Source organism: Daucus carota, chromosome 8 (genome assembly GCF_001625215.2).
Source record: "Daucus carota subsp. sativus chromosome 8, DH1 v3.0, whole genome shotgun sequence".
Classification (NCBI taxonomy): domain Eukaryota; kingdom Viridiplantae; phylum Streptophyta; class Magnoliopsida; order Apiales; family Apiaceae; genus Daucus; species Daucus carota.
In genome coordinates this window covers 30,902,352-30,926,797 of record NC_030388.2, presented here as the reverse complement: position 1 = coordinate 30,926,797, position 24,446 = coordinate 30,902,352, and the positions used below count along the sequence as shown (strand labels likewise).

At 33.9% G+C, this 24,446-nt stretch overlaps 4 protein-coding genes across 4 annotated transcripts; 3 read left to right on the top strand and 1 right to left on the bottom strand.

Annotated features, from left to right (window-relative positions):
• Positions 1 to 1,078, top strand: LOC108222616 (nudix hydrolase 1). Its single transcript, XM_017396512.2, has 2 exons — positions 1 to 490; positions 589 to 1,078. The coding sequence occupies exons 1-2, from the start codon at positions 337 to 339 to the stop codon at positions 885 to 887; spliced, it is 453 nt and encodes a 150-aa protein (XP_017252001.1). The 5' UTR covers positions 1 to 336; the 3' UTR covers positions 888 to 1,078.
• A 2,208-nt stretch (positions 1,079 to 3,286) lies between these two features.
• On the top strand, positions 3,287 to 7,376 carry LOC108199940 (uncharacterized). Its single transcript, XM_017367971.2, has 8 exons — positions 3,287 to 3,425; positions 3,753 to 4,111; positions 4,224 to 4,299; positions 4,395 to 4,472; positions 4,901 to 5,037; positions 5,130 to 5,385; positions 5,843 to 5,906; positions 6,509 to 7,376. Exons 2-8 carry the CDS (start codon positions 3,846 to 3,848, stop codon positions 7,141 to 7,143), a joined length of 1,512 nt encoding a protein of 503 aa, XP_017223460.1. The 5' UTR covers positions 3,287 to 3,425; positions 3,753 to 3,845; the 3' UTR covers positions 7,144 to 7,376.
• Positions 7,377 to 8,230: 854 nt separating this feature from the next.
• On the top strand, positions 8,231 to 9,351 carry LOC108199941 (protein MIZU-KUSSEI 1-like). The gene has a single exon (XM_017367972.2). The coding sequence runs from the start codon at positions 8,417 to 8,419 to the stop codon at positions 9,182 to 9,184; it is 768 nt and encodes a 255-aa protein (XP_017223461.1). The 5' UTR covers positions 8,231 to 8,416; the 3' UTR covers positions 9,185 to 9,351.
• Positions 9,352 to 21,435: 12,084 nt separating this feature from the next.
• LOC108198627 (piriformospora indica-insensitive protein 2) lies at positions 21,436 to 24,106 on the bottom strand. Its single transcript, XM_017366394.2, has 2 exons — positions 23,299 to 24,106; positions 21,436 to 22,770 (listed from the first exon to the last, which is right to left on the bottom strand). Exons 1-2 carry the CDS (start codon positions 23,515 to 23,517, stop codon positions 21,712 to 21,714), a joined length of 1,278 nt encoding a protein of 425 aa, XP_017221883.1. The 5' UTR covers positions 23,518 to 24,106; the 3' UTR covers positions 21,436 to 21,711.
• Positions 24,107 to 24,446: the final 340 nt, after the last annotated feature.

The window sequence follows — 24,446 nt, the reverse complement described above, 5'->3', positions numbered from 1 at the left end:
ACCACCGGATTATGTTGTGATTGATTGTTTGCTTGTTGGTTTAGACCATCGTCCTTTTGGTTATACACATCATGAGGTTTGTTTATGCTAAGTGCACAAATCTGCAAGAGATAAAGCTAATGCATCACACATTTCATATCCACATGAATGCCAATCATGTCAGAATAAACGTGAAGTTGCCTATATTCAGTGATCTTGTCTGTAACTGCAGGCGAGATCTTCAGCAGAGATGGAGCCACGGTGAACTGCTTGGCAGTTTTATCAGTATAAGTAGCATCCTTATTGTTCATCCATAATTCAGAAAAAGTAGAACCCGCTTAAGGAACTCTGCAAATAATGGAGAAAGTAGCTGTTTTGCAAAAGACTCTGCCTGCTCCGTTTGTTGGAATAGCAGTGTTCGTGATCAAAGGAAAGAAGGTGCTCATTGGGCGTCGCCTCTCCTCTGTCGGTCACAACACTTTTTTTGTTCCAGGCGGTCATCTTGAGTTCGGTTAGACCTTGATCTCCTGTCTTTATATTTCACATAATCCATTTTGTGTTACTTGCCTTCATACTCTGAATTTTGACATACTATCCTTTTTGTTACAGGGGAAAGTTTTGAGCAATGTGCTGTGAGAGAGGTGAGGGAAGAAACCGGACTAGATGTGGAGAACATAGAGTTTCTGGAAGTGGGAAACAGTGTGATACTAAATGAACCCGAACCAGCACATATCGTTTGCATATTCATGCGCGGAGCTCTGGTAGATGGTGACCAAGTCCCTGAGAATGTGGAACCAGACAAGTGTGATGGTTGGGAATGGTGTGACTGGGAAAACCTTCCCAGGCCTCTCTTTAGCCCCCTTGAGGATTATGTGCAGAGTGGTGCTAATCCCTTCTCCATTGCTTAAATTCAATGAGTAATAACATCTCAAACAGCATTTGAAGATTTCAAATCTCTAGCTCAATCATGTGATCTTATAGTATGAGTCAAATTACTTCTCCCACGGTCTATTACTAAACCATTTCGATCCCCCTTTGACTGTACAAGAATATGTGAAGCTCAGCATGTCTCTGGAATTACACCGGAACGTTTTTTTCTGATATTATTACAAAATAATCACGAGTGGTACGATATTATAAGTTTCTTTACTATTTGGTTTTGTAAGAAATTTATAATTATAATTATAAATTAGATTTTGAAATTTGAAAATTGAATTTTAATAATATATATATATATATATATATATATATATAGGCTCATGATCAAATAGAAACCACTTTTAAAATAAAAACTAGAAACCAATACAAGTTAGTGATATTCTCAGTACAATTTAGTGATATTCTCTTTAGGATTTAGTGATCAGTGTTGTAAGATTTAGTGAAAACTTGCAGAAGCCGCCCAGAATCTTCATATGTGTTCCAAACACTGCTCAAAACTTCCAGATCTGTTCACGATTTCGATTCAGATGGTAGTGACGGTGGTGGAGATGGTGGAGGTGAAGGTAGAGATGGAGGAAGGATGATTGTAGCGAAGGTATGGGTGGCTTGAAGTAGGGGGTTGGAGCGTTGCCGGAATAGTGGCGGCTCCGACGCGTTTTGAAGTTGAGCCGAGGTGGGGAAAGAAGTATGAACGGGGCTGAAGGAGGTTGAAGCATCGACCAAGATGGGGTTGGTGAAGATGGAGGTGGAGATTGTGTTGTTAGAGAAATAATGGAGGTGGAGATGGAGGGGGCGGGTGGCATAAAGGTGATGGTGGTTATGGACGAGGTGACGACGGAGGTGGTGGCAGTGGTGGATGTGGGGGTGGGGTTGGTGAAGATGGAGGTGGGGTTGATGAAGATGGAGGTGGAGATGAGGTTGTTTAAGAATTTAGTGGTATCTGCTTTAGGATTTAGTGATATTTCAGCTTGGTTTTTAGTTTCTAGAATAAGGTGGTTTCTATTGGAGAGTCTTACTCCAATAGAAACCACCTTATTCTAGAAACTAAAAACCAAGCTGAAATATCACTAAATCCTAAAGCAGATACCACTAAATTCTTAAACAACCCCATCTCCACCTCCATCTTCATCAACCCCACCTCCATCTTCACCAACCCCACCTCCACTACCACCACCTCCGTCGTCGCCTCCTTCATAACCACTACCACCTCTATGCCGCCCACCCCCTCCATAACCACCACCTCCATCTCCATCTCCACCTCCACCTCCATTATTTCTTTAACAACACAACCTCCACACCTCCATCTTCACCAGGCCCATCTTAATCGCCGCTTCAACCTCCTTCAGATTCGTTCATACTTCTTTCTCCACCTCGACTCAACTTCAAAGGCGGAGCCGCCACTATTCCGGCAACGCTCCAACCCCCTACTTCAAGCCGCCCAAACCTCCGCTACAATCATCTTTCCTCCATCTCCACCTTCACCTCCACCATCTCCACCACTATCACCACCATCTGAATCGAAAACATGAACAGATCTGGAGATTCTAAGCTGGTTAATATCTGGAGATTGAGTTTTCACTAAATTCTGCAGCACAGATCACTAAATCCTAAAGAGATAATCACTAAATTGTACTGAGAATATCACTAACTTGTATTGGTTTCTAGTTTTTATTTTAAAATTGGTTTCTATTTGATCATGAGCCTATATATATATATATATAGAGAGAGAGACACTGTAGTGTTTAGAGGTAAAAAATGACTATTTATTTTAGCCAGACATAATTTAACTATGAATTATATAATTTATGTATTAACCTATATTATATAAAGGATCGATTGTATTTGCTATATAATTTAAATAATATCATATTATTAGTGATTTATGTTATGCATATAATATTTATTATTTTTATGTTAAATAAATTATGCGATTTTAATTTTCTTAAATCTATAAATCCATAATATAATAAATAATTATATAGAAATCTATAAAATGTATTAAATCGACTTCGATTAATAATTCAATTAATTATTCAGATTAATCTTCAATTATATGATTAATTCGTAAATGATGTCTTAAACACCGGTTAAACCCAATTCTCATTTCTTACAAAACCGTCTATATTTATACAAATTTAATCAATTCCTAATAAAATTATCAAATTATATCTATTCAAAACTTAAAAATCGATAAATTATTTAAATCAAAATCAAATTTCGACTAAAAATAAATGCTTCATTGTTTCGCGGCGTCGCGATTTCAAAAGATCTGTGATGTTAAAGAAACAAAACATGAAAATAAATTAAAATTATTATCCTAATAGGAAAAGAAAAATAAAAAATTAAGTACAAATTTTCCCTCCGCCAGTCCGCCTGTTGGCCTCCATGTATCTCTATATAGACGTATAAACATATACACACAGAATACAAAATCGCCACTGTAAAACCCTAGCTGTTCTTCAATCTTCTCAATGCAGAATTTTAATCAACCCCATCTTAATTTCAAGGTAAACATTCAATTTTAATTTAATGGCATCGATCAAAGTTTGATTTTTTTTTTTATGCGTTTATCTGAATTGTTATAATTATTTGATTTTTGTTCTTCAATTGATAAAATTCTTGGTGGATCTTGATTCATTTGTATGTTTAACTTGCACCCTGATTGTATATATATGTCTATATTGTGTTTCATGTTAAAGATTGTGTTTTTATTAATAAAGCACTATTCTTGGTTGAGTAATTTTTGATTTGAAGTCTGAGAGAGAGAGAGAGAGAGAGAGAGAGATTATATGGAATGTTTGTTATTGATTGTAATGAAAAAGTCTTCTTTGCAGGGTAATTCTTGATTGGTTCCTCATTAGTGATTAGATTTTGGCAATTGAAGTGTGGTAGTTGGTAAAAAGGTTGGAAATTTAACTTATTCGAGAATGGACACTGAATCTCTAGTTGAGTCCCAATTGTCAAAAGATGTGGATGTTAATAGCACTTGTACTGAATCGAAAGATTTGCGTAGTGATAATTTGAACCAAAGTAATGTCGGTGCTCAATCGGATTGTGTGCAAGCAATGAGTGGTGGTATGAGCAATAATAAGTTGGTTGAGACAAATGGGCAAGCTAGTTCGGGTTCTAAACGAGCTCGAGTTAGTGATGATCTGCAGGCGGCGGTGCATGTAAGATTTGAGTGTTTGTCGAGGTATGTTTTGTTTCCACTTTATATGTTAGGTTTTTTTATCTGTTTGGTTGTGTGCTTTTCATGGACATAAAGTTATAGGGGTTTTAATGATAATTATTTTGTTAAATTATAGAGAGAGCAAGAAAAAGCTTGAGGAGCTTTTAAGTGAATGGTCAAAGTGGCATGCCGCGCATTGCGTTTCATCTAAGGTAAGATTTTTTTTTCTTTCTAATTTACATATTAGAAGTCCACTTTGTAAAACCCGTGGCATTATTTTACATATATGTATATATGGTTAATATAGGATTCATATGATGCTCTGGAATCTGGTGGGGAAACATACTATCCTGCTTTACAATGCGGAACAGAAAATACATCTGTGGTAAACTCCTTTACTGATCCTGGCATTAAGTATAAGATAATTGGGCACATGGGTTAAACGCAAAAAAGAGTCAAAGAGCTTAACATGTAAATAATTGCTACTCAAAAGTTAAACTTTCTAACCAGCTAAAACTATAACCCTCAATGGGACTGTATGGCAAGAGTTTGATTTCAATTGTTCAAAATTTGAAGTTTAAGGCGAATACTGTAAATTTGATAAATGTTGAGGTTGCATTAAGATCAAATATACTTATAGCAGTCTATATGAATTATGTAATGTTGAGTGAAATAAAGAATTAAACTAACACAGGACAACAAAACTAGGTTTTGTGGTAATAAAAAGTTGCATGTTCTCTTTTATGTATCTGTAGATTGAGGTACTTAGATCAGTCTTATATTAACAATTTTTGTTTGTTTTTGTTTTTTGAGTCCTTCTTGATGGAAACACAAGCAATGAAAAAGCAGAAGATTGATTGTCTTTCATTGAAATGTGATTCTGTTCCTCTTTATGATCGAGAATATGACTTTGCTTTGAAGTTGACTAATGGATCTAATGAGGAGGATAGGTAAATTTTAATTCTTTGTACAACGTGACAGTGTTATTTTTGCAAAGAGATTTCTACATCTGTCTAATCTAATGCTCTGATATTTTTTTCAGGGTCTTAAGTCCTCTAAATGCTTCTCGTTGCTTTAATTGTGGCACCTACGGCCATTCACTTAAGGAGTGTCCTAAACCTAGAGATAGCCTTGCTGTTAGTAATGCAAGGAAAGAGCACCAGTTGAAAAAGAACCAGAATGGTGGGAGTGGGACTCATGTATTAACTCGGTATTATCAAAATACCCCTCGTGGAAAGTATGATGGATTGAAGCCTGGTGCTCTTGATGCTGAGACAAGAAAACTACTTTGTCTTGCGGTAATATATTTGCTGAGCTTTTTTGAACTTCATGTCGTCATTTGTCTTGATAATGAATGTTAATGGTTATAATACTCTTATGATGAGGTGCATTTTAATTCTATACTTCAGTTTGTTCTCAAGACCGTAGTACTTGTCCAATATAATAGTGAATGATTTCACACGTGTCCAGAAATATTCAGTTTACACTTTGCATGTTTTGCCATTGTTAAATCACTTGACCACTTTTTTTGTTGCAACTTGATGGACTAGAAAGTTATATGGTCTTATGGACTCTGGGGCATATCTATAGATGCCGATAGGTCATGAAAATCGGTTGTACTGTTCTTATTGGGTAGGAAATTTTATAAATACCACGTTAGTAACTTCAGAAAATGTATATTGTGTAATTAAGGTGTGTTCACTTGCTGTAATGATTGTATATTAAGTTTGATTAAACTTATTATCCGTGACTCAGGAACTTGATCCACCTCCATGGCTCAATAGAATGCGTGAACTGGGATACCCGCCCGGATATCTAGGTAATAGCTTCTTTCTTTTATGCCTCTTAATATTGTACTTATAAAACAAGTTAAGATATCATTTAGCAGTTGTGTTAAAACTGGCATGGAACTGGTATCTTTTCACGTATATATCTCTCCATTATGTTGTGCCCCCATGGATAAAATTTTGAGTTTGTGGTATTTTCTTTTATTTTATCAGTCATCATCCAGTCCCTCATTTAAATCGTGAGGGGTTTAAACTAAGCTTCCTTCCTACCATTATTTCTAGGTGCTGTTCCCCCCCCCCCCCCCCCCCCCCCCCCAAACAACCACTCATTTTATCACACCTATCTTCCATCTACACTGCATCATCTCCTTTACTCGGCACATTTCATTCTTTCTCTTCCACCTATGCTGCTTTTTAATTCGATTCATGACATCCCTCCTCCCAGATTCTATTCCAACCAATCAAGGTGCAACATCTAGTGTCAACTAACGTCTTATTTTTCTAGGAATTCTATATCAGTTTTTTTCTTCCCTTTACTTTATGCCTGAAAGTAATTGGTTTTGTACTCCTGAAAATTACCCTCGATGAATGCTGATTGCATTAATCTATATTGTTGCTGCATTTGATTTTTCAGATGTTGAAGATAGCGACCAGCCCTCTGGAATTACAATATTCGATGATGATGAATCTTGTCAACAAAAGGAGATAACTGAAGAAGTGGTTGTTGTAGAACCAGGGAGAACAAGGAGTGTCAGTTTTCCGGGAATTAATGCACCAATACCAGAAAATGCAGACCAGAGCCGGTGGGCAGCTTCACCGTTGCCCCAAAACATTAATCCTTCAGGTTACCATTCCAATCAGTGGTCCAACATCTCCTCTGAGTTACCGTATAGAGGGAACTCCTATTTTGAGAGACAGCAGTCAGACAATAGAAATGGCTTCTTCTCAGGCTATGCACAAGAACTTGACTCTTTATTGTCTAGTTATTCTGGTTACTCTCATTACAAAGAACCTGATTGTGCTGCTAGCAGTGGTTCTACTTTAAGGGACGGATATTCTAGACTAAGCGGCCAACATACTCCTGGTTTATCCCCTAGCTACGGAAATTATGTTTCCAGTCACAGTAGTGGGTCAAATTTAACGGATGAGTTTCTTGGAGCCCATAGGGGTCATCAATTTGATGTTAGGCCTGATCATTTGCCAAGTGCCAGTAATCACAGTCCTTTCAATATTTCCCCTAATCAGTTTTCATATTCGCGCCCATTTTAGGAAGGTTGCAGGTCTTCTAATTCTAATCTAGGTGCAAGGCTTAAGTGCTCAATATGTATCCCGTTAATTCCTAATATATTGGCTTTTGACTTTCTCGATTTGCTCATTCCATCAGCTAAAACTTGTAAAAGTTATTGAGCCAACTTTGTTTTGTGTACATTGCATGATACATCAAGTTAGTAAAACATTTTGAGATTATCTATATGCCAGTTTTCCTTTTCGTTCATGCGTTATACATCGCTGTAATACAGCTAGTTAATTAGTGAACCAAGCGTGATGAGATAGCTCATGTGGTAAGGGCTTATCTCTTGTTGGCAAACCCTCCAGATTCATGTAATAAATCTGTATTTTCCCATTCAATATCTTAAGCATATTTCTACTATTATGCTTGTACTAATATCTTTGCAATTCTATGACTATGTTATTGGATCTTTATTACTGAATAAACATATCTTCGTGTAAACAGTTGTTTTTTTATGTGTAGTAGGTTGTATACCACAGGTAGTTGATCTGTTAATTTGGTTAGGTGCAATTACCATATAAAGAATTCTGGTTAGATACTGATGTGCTACTTGCAGGCAAATTTGTGCTTTTCATTATATTATTAATTTTGATTATTTAGCTGTATCAAGGTTCCGTAAACCTGTACAGTTTAGGTTGTCTGTAATTCCGCTCTAAGAGCTGTGGTAATTTTGAGCATATTATTGTGAGCTTAGCTCGGCTGTGGTAATTTTGTTTCACTTTATGAATAATTACTTTGTTGTCGTGTAAAAATAAGTTGTGCAAAAAAGTATATCCCCGAGAAATTTAAAACCCAAAATTATTAAATGTAGTTATGGGCAGGAGTCAAGGTCAGTGCTCACAACTGGTATTGCCTGTTGGCCAGTAGGTCTGTTTGCATGAACAAGTTGAGGTGCTTCAGTGGCCTTAATTACTTGAACTGTGATAACTGTACCTATAGGGTACGAAACTGTCAATTATTCAATTGTGTATGGTTGGCTCTTAATGGTGTCTAATAGTTTCCTAATCTTGTTCTCTTCTGTTTGAGCTTTATTTTAGTGGCTCCACAGATTTATAAATCATCTAGTCATGTAGTTAGGTGGGGCTGCTCACCTTCTTTTGTCAAGGTCTTGTTTCAAGAACCTTAAAATGAGCATTAGGGAAAATTATTAGGCACTGGCTTTGCACTTGAGCACAATATAAGTTCCTTTTTACAGTTAAGCCTGTTTTTCAAGCTACATCTGTAAGTTGTGATTTTTGTTTGATTTTACAGATGAGGACAATCATGGCGAAGACTCCTCATGATTCTTCTTTCTCCTTCTCAAGGAGATTCTTTCATTGGAAGAAGAATGTTTCTGAAGAAGATGATGATATGGAAGAAATCTTGACTTTCAACTCATCGCGTGTTTCTGAGTTGAGACTGGATGATCTTGATCTCTCGGGACAAGCACTGCCTGTCCCGGGGATGGTGCCAAGTAAGAAGCGATCAATTGTGTCAGTTTCTAGTCTCCGATCAGCTCTGACATTCGGTAAGAGTACTTCAGGTCTTGGCAGCAAAGTGGTATGCACCCTTTTTGGTTACAGGCATGGGCGTATTCATGTTGCATTCCAGGATGATGTTAAGCTGAGTCCCGCTTTTCTGGTTGAACTAGCTACCCCGACAAGTGTGCTGGTTCGTGAAATGGCTTCTGGAGTGGTCCGAATAGCCTTGGAGTGTGACAAGAAAGTAGTGAAGAAACGTACTAAGCTACTGCAGGAACCAATCTGGCGAACATACTGCAATGGCAAGAAATATGGGTACGCCACAAAATGTGACTGTGGACCGGAGGAATGGTCAATTCTGAACGCTGTTGGCCCGATCACTAACGGAGCTGGTGTGCTGCCTGTGAAGAACAAGGCCGGTGTCTCAGAAGGGGAGCTCATGTACATGAGAGCCAAGTTTGAACGAGTTGTCGGGACAAGAGACTCTGAAGCCTTCTACATGATCAACCCTGATGGTAAGGGAGGTCCTCAACTCAGTATCTTTCTTCTAAGAGTTTAAGAGTTGCGTCTCTGAAAGTCATCTTTCCGACTTATAAGTCACTTATAAGTAAAAAAAAACATGTTTGTCACACGGACTTATTAAGCTTCAAAGTATTAGTTTCATGTATTGATTGCAGATTTACAAGTGTTATGGAGATTTTGGTTGAATCCTCAGTTCCTTGAGTATGTTTATGTTGTGTAGATTATAGATAATTGGATGTGATATGTATCAAACGTTATGGTCCATTAAATTGTCTGGTAACTAGCGTTGGCAGCGCACCAGGCTCTTTAATATCGTCTTTAATATGTAGAGCCTGCTCTGAGATAAGATTCCCTCGCCAAGTCATGTGTGGTGGTCTTTGAAGACCAGTTCCAAATCAATCAAGTTTATCTTAAACTAAGCAGGTAGTCCGCTGAGCACGATTGGACTACTGATGGGTTATCTTCTGTTGTCTCGGGAAATTCGGATTTGATTTATACATTTTTTTTTTTTCAAATATCTTCTGTTGTCCCGGGAAATTCGGATTTGATTTATACGTTTCTTTTTCAAATTGAAGACACTTGGATTTCGTAAATCTTGATGAAAAATCTGGACTTCTCATTGCACTTACGTTTGTGACCGTCTTAGATGAATTAAATATATTGTTTTACTTTTACTAAACCAGTACATACGTCTATGATTAAAACGTCTAAATTTTTTCAGTCGAGAGTGCCTTAAATCAAACTCGGCCAAACTTTCTCATTACGTACCGAACTATCGCTTAGATAGTTAGATCCGTTTGATATTTTGCTTGTGCCAAATTATTTTCATTCCCTATACAAAAATCATTAAAAAATTAATGTTCAAGATTAAAATAATTTTTTCTATACTCTATAGCAGTTGAATTGTATTGAAATATTGCGGTTGTTTTTTTAAAAGTGTTTTAATCTTGTATTCTTTTTCCATATGAAAATAGTTGCCAATTTTGTGTGATAATGCAGCGGAGGAAATCTATAATCTTTTGTCTAATGAACTTCTCTTTCGGAATATTAAAAAGATGAGTTAATTACAGTTTGTAACCCCTAGGATTGCTCCAAACGCACTTAAGATCCTGAACTATCAAACGTGACATAATGCACCCTGAACTTTACATTCCTGTGCAAGTTGTAACCCATAGTCACTATTCCGTCCAAATATGCCGTTAACTTTAACTGTTTGAGAAGTAACAGTGTGTATATTAGTTTCTAACAGCTACTTTACCTCTTGTGACCCCTCAAAAATTATGTATTATATTTTGAAATTATTTCTGAACACACACAATGATGTAAAAAAATTTAAAATAAGTTTTAAAAATATATATCTAGATTTAGAATCTGAAAATTTATTATTATTTTTACATAAACGATGTAACTTATTTTAAAATTTTAAAATAAATAAATATTTTAAAAATTATTTTAATATTTTTTACATCGTTGTGTGTGTTCAGAAATAATTTCAAAATATAATACATAAACTTTGAGGAGTCACGGGGGTAAAGTAGCTGTTAGAAACTAATATACACACTGTTACTTCTCAAACAGTAAAAGTTAACGGCATATTTGGACGGAATAGTGACTATGGGTTACAACTTGCACGGGAATGTAAAGTTCAGGGTGCATTATGTCGCGTTTGATAGTTCAGGATCTTAAGTGCGTTTGGAGCAATCCTAGGGGTTACAAACTGTAATTAACTCTAAAAAGATTGAAGATAATATTGTGGATTAAATAGCCTGAGTAGGGTAGAATACCCCATGTCCCTGCTCTTTAAAAAGACGAGCCTGTCAAATGGGTCACACTTCAGCCCATTAAATATGACAACGCAGTTAAAAATATATTTGGTCCAGCTCATTATTCTTTTGACACGTGGTCCAGCCCATTATACTACAATTAATATAATGTGTTTGGCATGGCGATCAAAATTTATTTTTTCCCTCTTTAACTGTTTCCCTTCGAGGTGATGTTCAAAATAATTTCTCAAAGTTATTGTAGAGAGAATTTTATTTCATCCAAATAAATGTGACGAAATTTGGGTTTCATTTCAAAACTAAACATTTATACATTACTGATTTTAAAATAATAACTCAATATTATTTGAAGTTCACAATAAATTACATATCATCAAATAATTTAACCTAACTTCGATTCGAGCAGATCTGAATAAGTTGTATTACAGATATCACCTATAACATTTATGTATTAGAATTAATAAAAATGCACGATATAATTAGCAAAATAAAAAAATAAAAATGCACGATATAGTATGGGATAAGAACTTCCCGAAAGGCGAAAAGACGAGTAGTAATGAGAACTTCTGAGGAAGAATTGTAAATGAATTGAACTTTCATAGTCACACTTTCAAGAGTTGCACCTTCGAGGCAAAAACAAAATTTAAATTTCTATAATCGACATCGACTCCCAAACATGAGAGAGATACCGCCGGTGACAATGCGAATCACATGCTAGATTTTGTCATTACAACTTTAAGCATGTTTAGTGGATACTTATCTCCTTTTAATTGACCGGTAATAACCAACTTTAATAGGCCTAGTATATTCTCCTTAATAATCTACGTCGCGTGTTTTTGTCTCTCCTCATCATGCGCGAGACTTGCACTGGTCAGGTGTTGGCTCGGTTTTCTTGGAGTGAAAGCAGATGTTTGAGACTTTGACTTCCAACCTTTATTTTCTTGGCCGTGACTCTGGATAAAGATAAACACATGCTTTTGAGTCCACAATTTCCGAGCTATTTCTGAGAATTAAAGCGGCCTTTTATCAAAGAAAAATCAGAAAATTTTGTAAACTTTTCATGTTGAAGATTTTCATTGAAAGTACACAACATACATGTTGAACACATTTTGCAGCTTTGAGTTTGAGTATATAATTATATTTAACTCCAAGCAAAACGACCGTTTTTGCATCATTACCGGTTACTTCTTGTTTCCGTTCCAAATTAGATGCAAGTTGATATGAAACTTATATAAGATACATTGACCTAGTTCCTAAATTTTATTTCTAACCTTTTATTTTGTAGATAAAAACTTCAGATCTAAATTTTTATTTGTAAAATTAAAAATTTAAAAATAAACATGTAGTTTTGCGGTTAATAAATTTTAAAACACATGTTCAAAGTCAACGAGTTCATCTAATTTGAGATATAGAGAATATAATATATAGAATTATTTTTCAAGAGGTTATTTTGTATATAATTTCTTGACTTATATTATTGAAATATGTTAACAAATATCGCTCCAACAAAATCCAAATCATTCACCGAAAAATAAGTATTTTTTAATCATTTTTCTTCTTACTTATAACAACTAAATATTTACTTTCCATATTTTCTTTACTAATTTTATAATTTTGATATTACTCCGTACTAAATTCTTAGTTTAATATATTAATAATAATATAAAAGACAAATCGGAGTTATCATACTAATACGATGTTCAAACTTATTAGAAATCGTATTCAGATGCCGTAACCATCCGTACACTTACAAGGCTGTGTATGGAATTTTTGACGGTGGAGTGGTTGAGTCAAAAGTCAAACCTTAGCATGCAAGTTCTTATGAAGTTTATCACTACTTTAACTTGCTGACTTTTCACAACAAATGTTAATCTAAGATGGTTATGTTTTATATGTTTGACTACGTATTATAGTATGGTTAAGTATTAATTTAATTGAATTCCAAAAAAAGTATTGATCTAATTAATTTTAATTTTTTTTACCGTACCAGCTCAATTATAATCAACAATAGGGGATATAACGTGTGTGGTTCCAATCAGGGAAGAAGCTTGAGCCGAGCTCGAATTCTTAAACTTATCCTATTCTTTTCTTTTCTAATTTATATTTAAAACTGATCCATGATTCTCAAATTTATAAAGAATATTTACAGTTAAATAGATTATATTATATACGATAAATATATATTCTGCCAACTTCTGCTTCATAAATCAGAATTATCTTATTTACTTATACTGTTTTTGTAATTAAGTTATGATCCGATTTCTGATTTATAATACAGAAGTCAATGAAAAGTTAAAAATCTTAGTTTGTTTCGGGGACTTACTTTTTTTTAAAAAAATTTAATATTATAAAAATGTATAGCATCACTTGAAAATATAATTTTTAATTATTAAAATAATTTTATATACTTAATAAATTATAAAATATCAAAAGAATCGTTCAAATCTTTTCCCTTTTTGGTTTTCCAGTTGCAAATATTGACCACAAACAAAACCACCCAATAACTCCCTGCCTATCCCAACCCCAACAATTTTCCACAAATTCAAAGACTTCTCCTCAAGAAATCAAACTCACTTGCCTCAACTTCACACTATACCAAGTGCAGCGTCCACATCAAAGGACTTGAGCTTACCTAACCAGCTGTAAGGTTTCTTGAAACGACTAGTTCAACCACACATGCGCTTGCTTTCATATCTATTAATAGCTGCATACTTATAACTCATAAAAACTCCATTAATTTCTCCGACTTTTTCAAGCTAATGCAATTGCAATTAGCACCCCATTCATGTGGCGTTTTCCCCCTTCAGATCTGGCGGAATACGGTTTTAGGATAACTGGTAACTTAGCGACACGAATATGCATCATGTGAGTATATAAAAAATGGTTGAATTGAAAAACAAAATAATATTTCTATACAGTATATTTCTATGAATTACAGTAAGTAGATCAAAGCAACAAATATTGAAGCTCCTTTTGATCTAATCAAGCTTAAGCTTAACTAAAGGAGCTTGTAATCTCTACCAAAACCACAAAGCACATATGATCATACTCTACTCATTAGAACTAAATTAAACAACTTAACCCTTTGGAAAAAAAATCAAAAAATACAAAAAAAAAATAGAAACTCAAGAATTCAAAGAATAGCACATAATTTGTTTCGTGCTGATCAAATTCGATCTCCGTCAGTTGTGGCCTTTAGACGGACCTGATGGAGGATGATGATCGCCTTTCGGCAACTGGCTAAACACCATTCCTTGATGTTTCGGCTGGTATTGCTTCAAATGCTCCGGTACCATCTCCGGAGAAACCCTCTTCATCATCATCATCATTCTTCCCGGCCTCGTCGCGCCGCAAGAACTCACCAAAAGAATAATCATCAAGAAAACACTCAATAGCCCAGATGAAATATGTTTTTTATCCATGGATAAACGGATCAAAATGGAGAGAATTTTTGTTTTTTTTTTGGCCGCTAGGGTTGCTTAGTGAAATGTTGTTAAATAAGTGAACGTACATTTAAGAGTGGTGAAATAAGATATATATAGAGGAGTGTTGGGGCTTAAGAGGCAGAAGCGATGAGGAAAATGCATGGGACAAGTAAAGGTCGAGGAAATTGAGAGATAAAAAGGAGTGATTCTCACGCAAGTGAGTCATGGTATGAATGTCAAAGGCATGGGCTGAAATTTAGAAATAATCGGATTGAAACGAGATTTTGTTGCCGGCTATCCACGTCATTTCTTTGCACTGTACGTGGTTTAGAACCATCACTCTGTTCTAAAAGTCGGCGATTAATCATGATTAATCACCGATTAATCCCTGTTCCGTAGCTTTCTGAACTGATTAAATCTCCGATTAATCACCGATCAATTCAATTAATCCCCGATCAATTCGATTAATCTCTGATTAATCCTTGTTCCGTGACTTCGCCGATTAAGTTCGATTTCCGTTTTTTACAACACTGGAACCATGTAGTATATATGTAAAAATGTACAGTATAAATTTTATTTTTATTTGTGGAATTCATTTGCGTGTACGTCTCGTTAATAAATGGTACTGTAATTACAGTAATTAATTCGGTCTCAAGGATTGTTGGATTAGGATTTTGGTGTTTTAAGTACGGCACTAAGTTCGATTAATAGGTTGGATCAGTTACCATTTTAAGCCGGCTTGATTTTTAAATTTAAATATTTCGATTTTTATTCCAGTTTTTTTTTTCAAATGACAGATGATATATATGCACATGGGTCTCTTATTATTATTATTATTAGTATTATTATTATTATTATTCCACACCTCAATATTTGAGAAAGAATTTGGAAATTTTCGGAATTAGCATTTTCTTATATGAGTAGTTATCTCACCATAAAATACTCGTTTGTTGTCTCAGCATAAAATACTCGTTTCTTGCTCATTTCAAAAACGAAAATATTTGAGAGCAAATATAAAGTACTTCTTTAATTTATTCTCATAATACAAGTCATCAATTCGGAAAAATTAGGTGTATTAAAAAATTTGACATTTGACATAATTTTCATCTTCTCATACATTGCTTATCCTAATATTACTAAATAAATAATTAATTAGAATTTGATTAGTTAATCCATGTCCGTACTGATTTCTTAGCATACATGTCATGTGCGCTATAGCGTGTGAAGAAACTAAAACGAGATTTTAAAAAATTAATGACATATAATAATATTATGGTTACGAAGTAATTATTATTAATTGACGATAATGAAACATGATTAACGAAAAGGTCGTCGATGGCCATCATAAAATAATATAAAGTTCTGCCAAACTCAAAGTCAACTTCTGTTGCGATTATTATTTATATACGGAGTATCTCAGATGTCCACGGAAAGGAGAATTCGGGAAGGAAATAAGGCATGAATTATTGGATATTGTTGCTTAGTTAATTTAAAGAAGAAAGTGATACAGACATTCTATTCAATCGGTTACAGAATGGAGTTGATGCAGAAGAGGCGGAGAAGATGAATATTATATAATTTTAGAAGGATATGATTTATTTAGTGTGTGATTTGCTGGAGGTGCTTATATATTATGAATATATATTTTTCGAATTGTTTATATGTGCCATGCCATGTTGGCCAGTTTTGCAAGGGTAGAATATTATACTCATACAGTTATGGGGACAATTATTTACGGGGATGTGCCAGCAATTAAATGAGATTGCGAAAGAGATTTCGGATATATTATTGTATAGATACGCCATTCGTAAGTTTGGTTTACAGTTTTTAGCTAGAGCCGTTTATAGCCAATAAAATTTTGATCATGAAAAAGTTGTCGGGAGTTTGATAATTTTTCACTAATTCTTTTTATGGCATGAGTAGAATTCTTATTTTCAGTCAATTTTCTAAATATATTGATTAATTTTGATTTTTTTACTGATTCATTAATTATATTCTGATTTGACTAAAATCTCCTATCCATTAAAAAAGATCTCCGATAAATCTCTTAAATAAATCATTTTTTTTTGACAAATATGACTTACAACCTTACAAATGAGTATCTGTTATACGAAACTCTCAGGGTGAACAGGGACGACAGAGGATAAACTATAAACCACTGAGTTATCCAACCGTGCTCCTCTTAAATAAATCATGAATAAATAGATTAGCATCATTCTCGATTTCTACTACCATGATTTCAGTTGATCATGCATATTCTTCGTCTTTTTTTTATATATTTAGTTTTGATGTTCGATTATCTATTTCTTTTTTCGACCGGGGTAGCAAGTGTCGCATAATTTTGTATATATGCAAATATGTGTGCCGTAATGCCGTCTTTGTATTAGTTAGCAGACACACTCACATACTCAGACAAGGACCCGTGAAAATATACTATATTCATGTAACAAATGTGGAATATTATTACATCTCATGCGTCATGCCTCAGTGTGTGCTGGAAATTAAGGAGACTATTAGAATATCTTGTACAAGTTGATAAGGTGGAATTTTTGCAGTACTGTATTTCTTTTATCAAAAAGTCTATAACACAGGATTTTGTTCCACATGGAGCGAGCTGATGTCGAGACATGCATTTATTACGACGTGTAAATCACTCAGGCCCGGCCGGTTAGCTGGATGTTGCCGTGATTCATGAACCAGCCGGTTAAGTAACTAGCGAAGTACGTGAGCACCGGCCGTCTTTTATTCTCAGCGCCGTATCTCATCCTCTCGTAAATTACCTTGTACATACATCACGGCAGACCGTTTGTATAAAATTATTTCCCCGTTATAAAATACTCGTAGTAAGTTTTTTAAAAAAAAACCCGCAAGAGTTGGTTCAGCTCCTTAAAAGAGGAGGACTTATATTCTATTGATCACATATTCGACTCCATCTGTGATTATGCTTCGACCAGAGCCTTCACGTAGTAAAAAAGAAAAAAAAAACTCCCTAGTAGAATATTAGTCATTTCGATTTTGTACGCAGAATTTGAGGTGTAACAAAAATATATTTCTATCTATTATTTTTCTAATTTTCTTTTCTTAAACAAAATTTTAAAATTTATAATTTTATTTAGGAAAAAATGTTTAAAATAATGTGGAAAAATATTTTTTTTTATTTGTGAATTTCCTCTCCTTAATTGTACGATAGAAAATAGAAATCAGGAAAAAAAATAATAATTTTAATATAGTATTAAGTAATCAATTAAATTAAAATTTTATAAAATGTCGAATGAAGGATTGATCCACGGACAAAGGCAAACTGAAGCTCGGGTCATTCGAGCATTGTTTATTGGGATAATCTACATATATAGTGATCCTATACACTTATACAGCTAACAGTAAAGGATATGTATGTATGATTTGAATAGTACACACATCTAAAATAATGAATGATTTAAGCAAGCCTGCATGCATGCCGAATTGTGGTCGGTTTTTGTATGTCATCTTAATTATGCTTTCAGACTTGCCGCAGTTTCTGATTTGTTGGGTGAGCTCACATCTTGATTATGCAAGAGTCCCCAAGTACTTAAATTTGCTCCGTTGACAATATCCACCGGCAAAACACATGTTCTCATGCATCCTTAGCAAGACAATTAGGTATACAAACAGGGTAACAAAATGAAGAATCACAATTTTGAAACTCCTATCCTCGAACTGCAGTCTAATTTGTATATACAAATAAATCACATTACAACAATTAAACATGGTCATTTAGGAACTTATGACAGATTGATGGTTTAATTTCCGTGATAAATACCCGATTTTATTGTAGTGTCAGATCAATTGCCCGATTGTCTCAAATGAAAATCATTCATCATTATCACACTTCCCTTTCTTAGAACAAAAAGATTGATATATAGCATAACAATATAACATGCATGCGATTAAAGAGATCAACTGATACTTTATTATTCAGAATATCTATAATTGTTTGGTATGAAGTACTTGTGAAATGCGGCATAACATTACTCTCCTATATAAATGTTTTGTTAAAATGGCATAAATGTTATTAATGGGGAGTATCTCACGTGTAAACACAAGCTCCAGACATTTGGACACATATATATTCTCGCTAACTGAAAATATGAAATCTGAATGATAATTGGATGGGTCTTGTCTCTTGTGTGATCGTAATTTCCTACTCCCTCCGTCTCTTTTTATCTGTCCATTTTGGGAAAAAAAACACATACCAAGGAATAATTGATTGTATAAACTTTTTCATTAAATACCTCTAATTAATATCTTGAAAATGTTGGAATACCCCTACTTTATGTCTTGAAAACATGAATTCAACCAGGTTTTGAATAAGTCAAGTCTTGAAAATTGAAATTATGGAGATATATTTGAAAAACTATCATTAAATTAGTTTTGAAAGTATAAATGGACAGATAAATAGGGACAAATTTTTACTTCCAAAGTGGACAGATAAAATATAAGAATAATACGTCCAAGAAAAGTCTCACTAAATCCTTTCATCACCAACAATTGCTCATCGCTATCTATTATAGAAATCGGTGTTAGTGAATAAATAATCCACTTCACACATTATTTATAATATTTATGTAATTTTACCCATTTTAAGTTAAGAGTTTGAGTTAGTCTAAAATGATTAAAAATTTATAATCTTTTTTTGACAAACAAATGATTTTATTAACATAAATATTTAACAAAATTAATAAAAATTCGAATCCAGTGTGGACAAACCCAAATTGTCAACTACAACAACAATTGTGAAACAAAAAACATATGAAAATAGCCGTTTTGATTTCAAATTACTTGATGCATAAATTATTAAAAAAAATTCAACACCATAATAATTATCTTACTTCGTTTTCACAAAATATGCAGTAGGGTATATAACTAACAATATAACATGCAATTAAATACATAAGTTGACATTTCATTATTCAGACCATTTTTGATAGTTATGAATAATTATGAAATGTCATTTTATAAGATTACTCTCTTATAAACAGTTTGTTGAACTGTTCATAAGTGTGAACTGAATGATCTGGTGTAACCACAATTTATTAGACTTTTTATACATTTACAAGTACATAAAATACATAGGTTAAAAATGCATGTATTCATGTTAAGAAGGCACTTCAGACTCATTTGTTTACATACTTTTATCCAGAGAGATAAAAAAATTTACGCTTACCATTTTTAAAAAAATTTTATTTACAGTTTTTTACATGTCAATATCTGTGCGTAACAGTACTTTTTTTTTTAAATCTTTCTGAAAGTTTGGTTTTTGAATGTATTCGTTATCTTCAAAATTTATGAGAAATAGTACTCCTCTCTTCGTTTTAAAATATAATTGTATGATGTTTTTGATACACACTTCTAAATTTTTTGATGACATATTTAAAATTATTATTTTTAAAATAAAATATATGACTAATATCATATTTAAATATTAAGCAATTATGTTATTTTATCATGCCTTCTCTTCTTTTTTTTCCCTCATTTATTTAATTTCCAGATCCAACTCATCTGTAAATCAACGAAAGTAACGGAGGTTGTCAGTAACAAGTAAGTTTTGGAGTGTTGAGTATTGACATAACTTTTAAATATGCAAAGCATTATTTTGATAAAATTTTCAAAGACCTCTGATAATGTGAAGTTGGCTGACGAAAATGCTTCATATGTTATATATATATATATATATATATATATATATATATATATATATATATATATATATATTGTTTCAACAATAACTAGCTGTGCCTTAAAAAAAACAATAACTAGTGTGAAAAAACTACGCACCGACGATTTTCTTTGTAGTAGGAATTCAAATAAATTCAAAGTTTAACTAGGTTCATTAAATATGAAAGTACGCCTCACTTATTCTAGCCATAAAGCTTACATTCGTGCAAAGTATGGGCCAATTTTAAATCATTACCTTTTCAGTATCGTTTAACTATTTTCTATATATGCTTTTAACAATTTTAAAATATAATATATAATTAATCATCAGAACTTTATATTTGTCTATATATATTGAATTAATATTATAAAAATTATATATTGTTTTATTTTTCAAAAATTAATTTTTTAAAATTGATGCTTTAGCTTAATTGTGTAAGGAAAAAGAAAAAGATTAACCAATTTTACGGACACATGCATGCAAATTACTGAAGTACTTGCTGAGTCGTCCTACATATAAGCTGAACTCGTCCTAAATCACGAGCACGACTGCCATCTCCTTCTTTAATTTAAAGGTGGAATCTCAGATCCCTAGAAAAAAATGATCATGTTCTTCTGGGCCTGTTTGTTTCTCTGTTTAATCACAGACTTTACATTTCTTGGTCTTTGACCAATAATTTGTGCGTGAGTTTGAACCAAATTCAGTTTTATACAGGAACAAATCTCCGAATGAGGAGAAATCAGAACTTTGAAATAATTTCGGATTAAGCAAGAATCAGATTTTATGATGACACTGTTTACTACTAGGTTCTTTCATATTTTAATATGTATACACAGTGTATGTTGAGCCCGGAGTTTTGGAAAATCATCGTTTTCCAAAAGTTGTCCTAAACATATTTCCAAATGTTATTGGATAACTGATAAAAATATAGTATAAGATTTATTTAGAGTCGTTTTCTAATATTTTAAATTTTTTGATGAATTCGCTCTCAACAATGAGCCCTTAACATATTACTATTAGAGTGCATGTTTGATGGAGATCTCAATTTCTACTGTTCATCACGTTCAATATTCTCATAACATAATATGAATACGAACACATTAATTGTCTTGGAGATGGGCGTCTGTGATCCTCTCTTCGATCTAAAAAAATGGAATTTTAAGTGAAGGCAAGTGCAACACGAAAGCATTAGCCGAGATGGACGCTCGTGATTCACTTCTCAACCTAAAATTGAAATTTTAAGTAAGCAGAATATATTTGAGAAATTCCTCTTACACATGTAACATTTCTGATAACAAGAGCACTACTTGTCGCATTTAAAATTTGACAAAAAATTGAGATACATGACGGTACCCTCAAGTTCTTAAGCAAAATCAGTATTTAAGGAGGAAAAAAAAAGTAAAGGAAAATATATTTCACTGAAATGCTGACAGAATATTTTGATGTGTCTAGCTTGCCAGCAGATACGTTCAAGATACTGCATGCAAGCATTAGAACAGAGGAAAATGCAGGAGATTAGAACGTGAAACACTGAAATGCATGATAAAGCTCAACTAATTTACACATCAAAAAGCCTAATCTTCCACTTCTGGACATCTAAACTTCTAAACAAAATTGTACATTAATATCAAACTAGAAGAACAGAGCAAACACTGATGCACTATCAAGTTTGATATTGACATGGTGCAATACCAGAAGGAGCTAGGCTGTCTGATGTCAAGCCAATGGTGTAACAGAGATTCGGATTGTTCCAAGCCCCGAAACGCCTCCCCATTTTCGCGTAAAATGATTCGGAGAAATTAAGTTGTCCAGTGAAATTATTTCCATTGATGTACATTGCAGTAACATTAGGCATTTCTGCTAGTTTTGGTGAGAGCTCACCAGTGAGATTGTTGTCATTAAGGCCTAAGAATCTGAGTCCTTTCAGCTCTGAAATGGACTCTGGAACTTCACCGGTTAAGTTCATTTCCGAGAGATCTAAGATAATTAGGCTCTGTAGATTTCGCCAATTAAGATTCATCAAGCTTCCAGTTATTGAATTTCTTGATAATACCAGCTCTTCCAAAGAACTCAATTCTTTAAGTGAATTTATCAGAAAACCTGAGAGTTTGTTTCTGCTGAGGTCTAACAAAGTTAGATTTTTCAGGTCTTCGATCTCGTGGGGAATACTTCCCATGAACTTATTGTTGCTAAGATCAAGTTTCAACAATGACTTCAACCCGCCCAGAGTAAAAGGCAAAGTCCCGGATAATGAGTTTCGACTCAAGTCCATAATTAGTAGCCGTCTCAAGCTGCCAAAGTTCGATGGAATTTGACCTGTAAACTGATTTCCTGACAGTACTAGCCGCTTCAAGTTGATTAAGTTGCCTAAATTTGTCGGTAATTGACCACTTAATCCATTTTCTAAGAGCACAAGTGATTGAAGATTACTGAGGCTGCCAAAACTGATGGGGATTTTTCCCATAAGGCCTGGATTTGATCTGAACTCTAGTGACTCTAAACTGCCTGAAAGCGCACTCCAATTCTTCGCGGGGATTGTAATTGGATGGTTTTTGTGTACCATGCAGTTAACAAAGGATAGGATTTTGAGGTGCTTCAGGGCAAATAATTCAGAGCTGAACTCCATATCTGGGACACAACTAGGAGAATTTTCATGAACGAGGCCAATGTTTAAAGCTGTGACAGCCCAGTAGCCATCATCAAATATATCACAAGTAACACCCTGTCAACAAAATGTGAATCAAGACTGTATCATTAACCGAATACCAGATTGCTAAGCATTTAGATATGTTATCCGGACTCTTCATTTTACATCAAGTATCCATGTCGGACACTCGACATTGGGATATAGGTATGGACATACCAACACATATTTTTAGGCTAAAAATATGTAAAAATTTCAAATTTTGTCGAGTCGAACACTCGGTAAATGGTAATTATTATTTTCCAAAATCTAGTTATTTTCCAGCAAACAAACGGAGCCGTAATCTACACTTGTTTTGTGTTCAGCTTAGTCGTTCTGTTCTATCTTAAGTCACATAATACTGAACTAAAGTATCATGTCAAATAAAATTTACTTATGCAAAAAATTCCAGCAGACGCATATGCAAAAGAATCTCACTAATCGAAAAAATAGCAAGTCAAAACTACAAAGTGACAACTAAATAGAGACGAGTGTATAAAATATTATCAACAAGCTCAAATTTCTTAGAACGGAATAAATTAAATTTCCTCAGAAAAGTAAAAATACCTGAATAGGAGTCCAACCACAAGGATCAGGATAGAGATCTGAGCCATTCCATGACTTGCCCACAAACCCTTGAATGACAGAGTACAGAGCTTCTTGCTCTCTTTTCTCCATCAAAGCTCCCAGTGTTTCAGCTTCTTCTCCATCACCAAATACAACACTCATGTAAAGTATAAAAACAAGAACCTTAGAACTGGCCTTAGATTTTATGATACCCTTCATTTTTCGCAATAAAGTTCCACAAGTTCAAGCAAGACAGCAAGTCAGATTCAATAAAACAGAGCCAAAACAGAGCAAATCTTTCGAAAAATTCGGTTTCGAAAAATTTACTAAAAATTGCAAAAATCAATCAGGAGCAAATAAACTGATATAGAGGGTGTTATAATGAGAAAACTATGTGAAGGCATTGCATGAAATTATACACTCTGAATAAAGATATTTATAGCAAAGGCAAACTATAAACTTGTTGATGTTTTATCACAATATTTATAGCAAAGCTAAGGTGTAGAGAGTTACAGAGAAATTGAAAGAACATAGTACAGAGGATTATTGATGTATCAGAAATAAAGGCTTTAGCACAGTTCTCTATGCTTAAACAGTGGTAATTATAGACATGTCAATAGTTCAGATTTCAGAACCGAACTAACTGAAACCATTCAGAAGCTGAATGCAATGCAAGCTGAACTCTTTATATACTTCTGCATTTCCCTTTTTCCTTTTGGTTAATAACAACCTCTCTTGGAGGGGAATTTTGGTATGTATCTTATCCTCCACATTTTACTTATCGAGGTATAGAGGGTATGTTTGGTTCAGTTTGATTCATACGCTTTATGTTTTTAACTTGAGCAACAATAGTTTTGACAATTTTTTTTTCGAGGCCATTATTACGGAGAACAATGTTAAATGTTTAGATTATTTTTCCAAAAATGTTTCCGAATAAGTGATGTGTCTATTTAAAATATCATATTGATGGGATTGATGTAACTGCAGGGATCCATGTCTATTTAATAGTTTGATATTCAACTGAAAAATGACACGTGAAATTTGGAAAACTTTTGAATTTTTTTTTGGATATCTAGCATTTTCGTATTACGAATCTTGAATAAATAAGTATCTGAGAGACAGAAAATCATAGTTCCCTTGCACTAAAG

What these genes read in the sequence shown, in the direction of transcription:
- LOC108198627 (XM_017366394.2), bottom strand. Translation starts at nt 23,517, where the DNA reads ATGAAGGGTATCATAAAATCTAAGGCCAGTTCTAAGGTTCTTGTTTTT. An exon ending in GTGGTTGGACTCCTATTCAG is followed by an intron (nt 22,771 to 23,298) that starts GTATTTTTACTT and finishes TTTTGTTGACAG; the next exon opens with GGTGTTACTTGTGATATATT.
- LOC108199940 (XM_017367971.2), top strand. Translation starts at nt 3,846, where the DNA reads ATGGACACTGAATCTCTAGTTGAGTCCCAATTGTCAAAAGATGTGGAT. An exon ending in CGCATTGCGTTTCATCTAAG is followed by an intron (nt 4,300 to 4,394) that starts GTAAGATTTTTT and finishes TGGTTAATATAG; the next exon opens with GATTCATATGATGCTCTGGA. An exon ending in GAAAACTACTTTGTCTTGCG is followed by an intron (nt 5,386 to 5,842) that starts GTAATATATTTG and finishes TCCGTGACTCAG; the next exon opens with GAACTTGATCCACCTCCATG.
- LOC108199941 (XM_017367972.2), top strand. Translation starts at nt 8,417, where the DNA reads ATGAGGACAATCATGGCGAAGACTCCTCATGATTCTTCTTTCTCCTTC.
- LOC108222616 (XM_017396512.2), top strand. Translation starts at nt 337, where the DNA reads ATGGAGAAAGTAGCTGTTTTGCAAAAGACTCTGCCTGCTCCGTTTGTT. An exon ending in AGGCGGTCATCTTGAGTTCG is followed by an intron (nt 491 to 588) that starts GTTAGACCTTGA and finishes TTTTTGTTACAG; the next exon opens with GGGAAAGTTTTGAGCAATGT.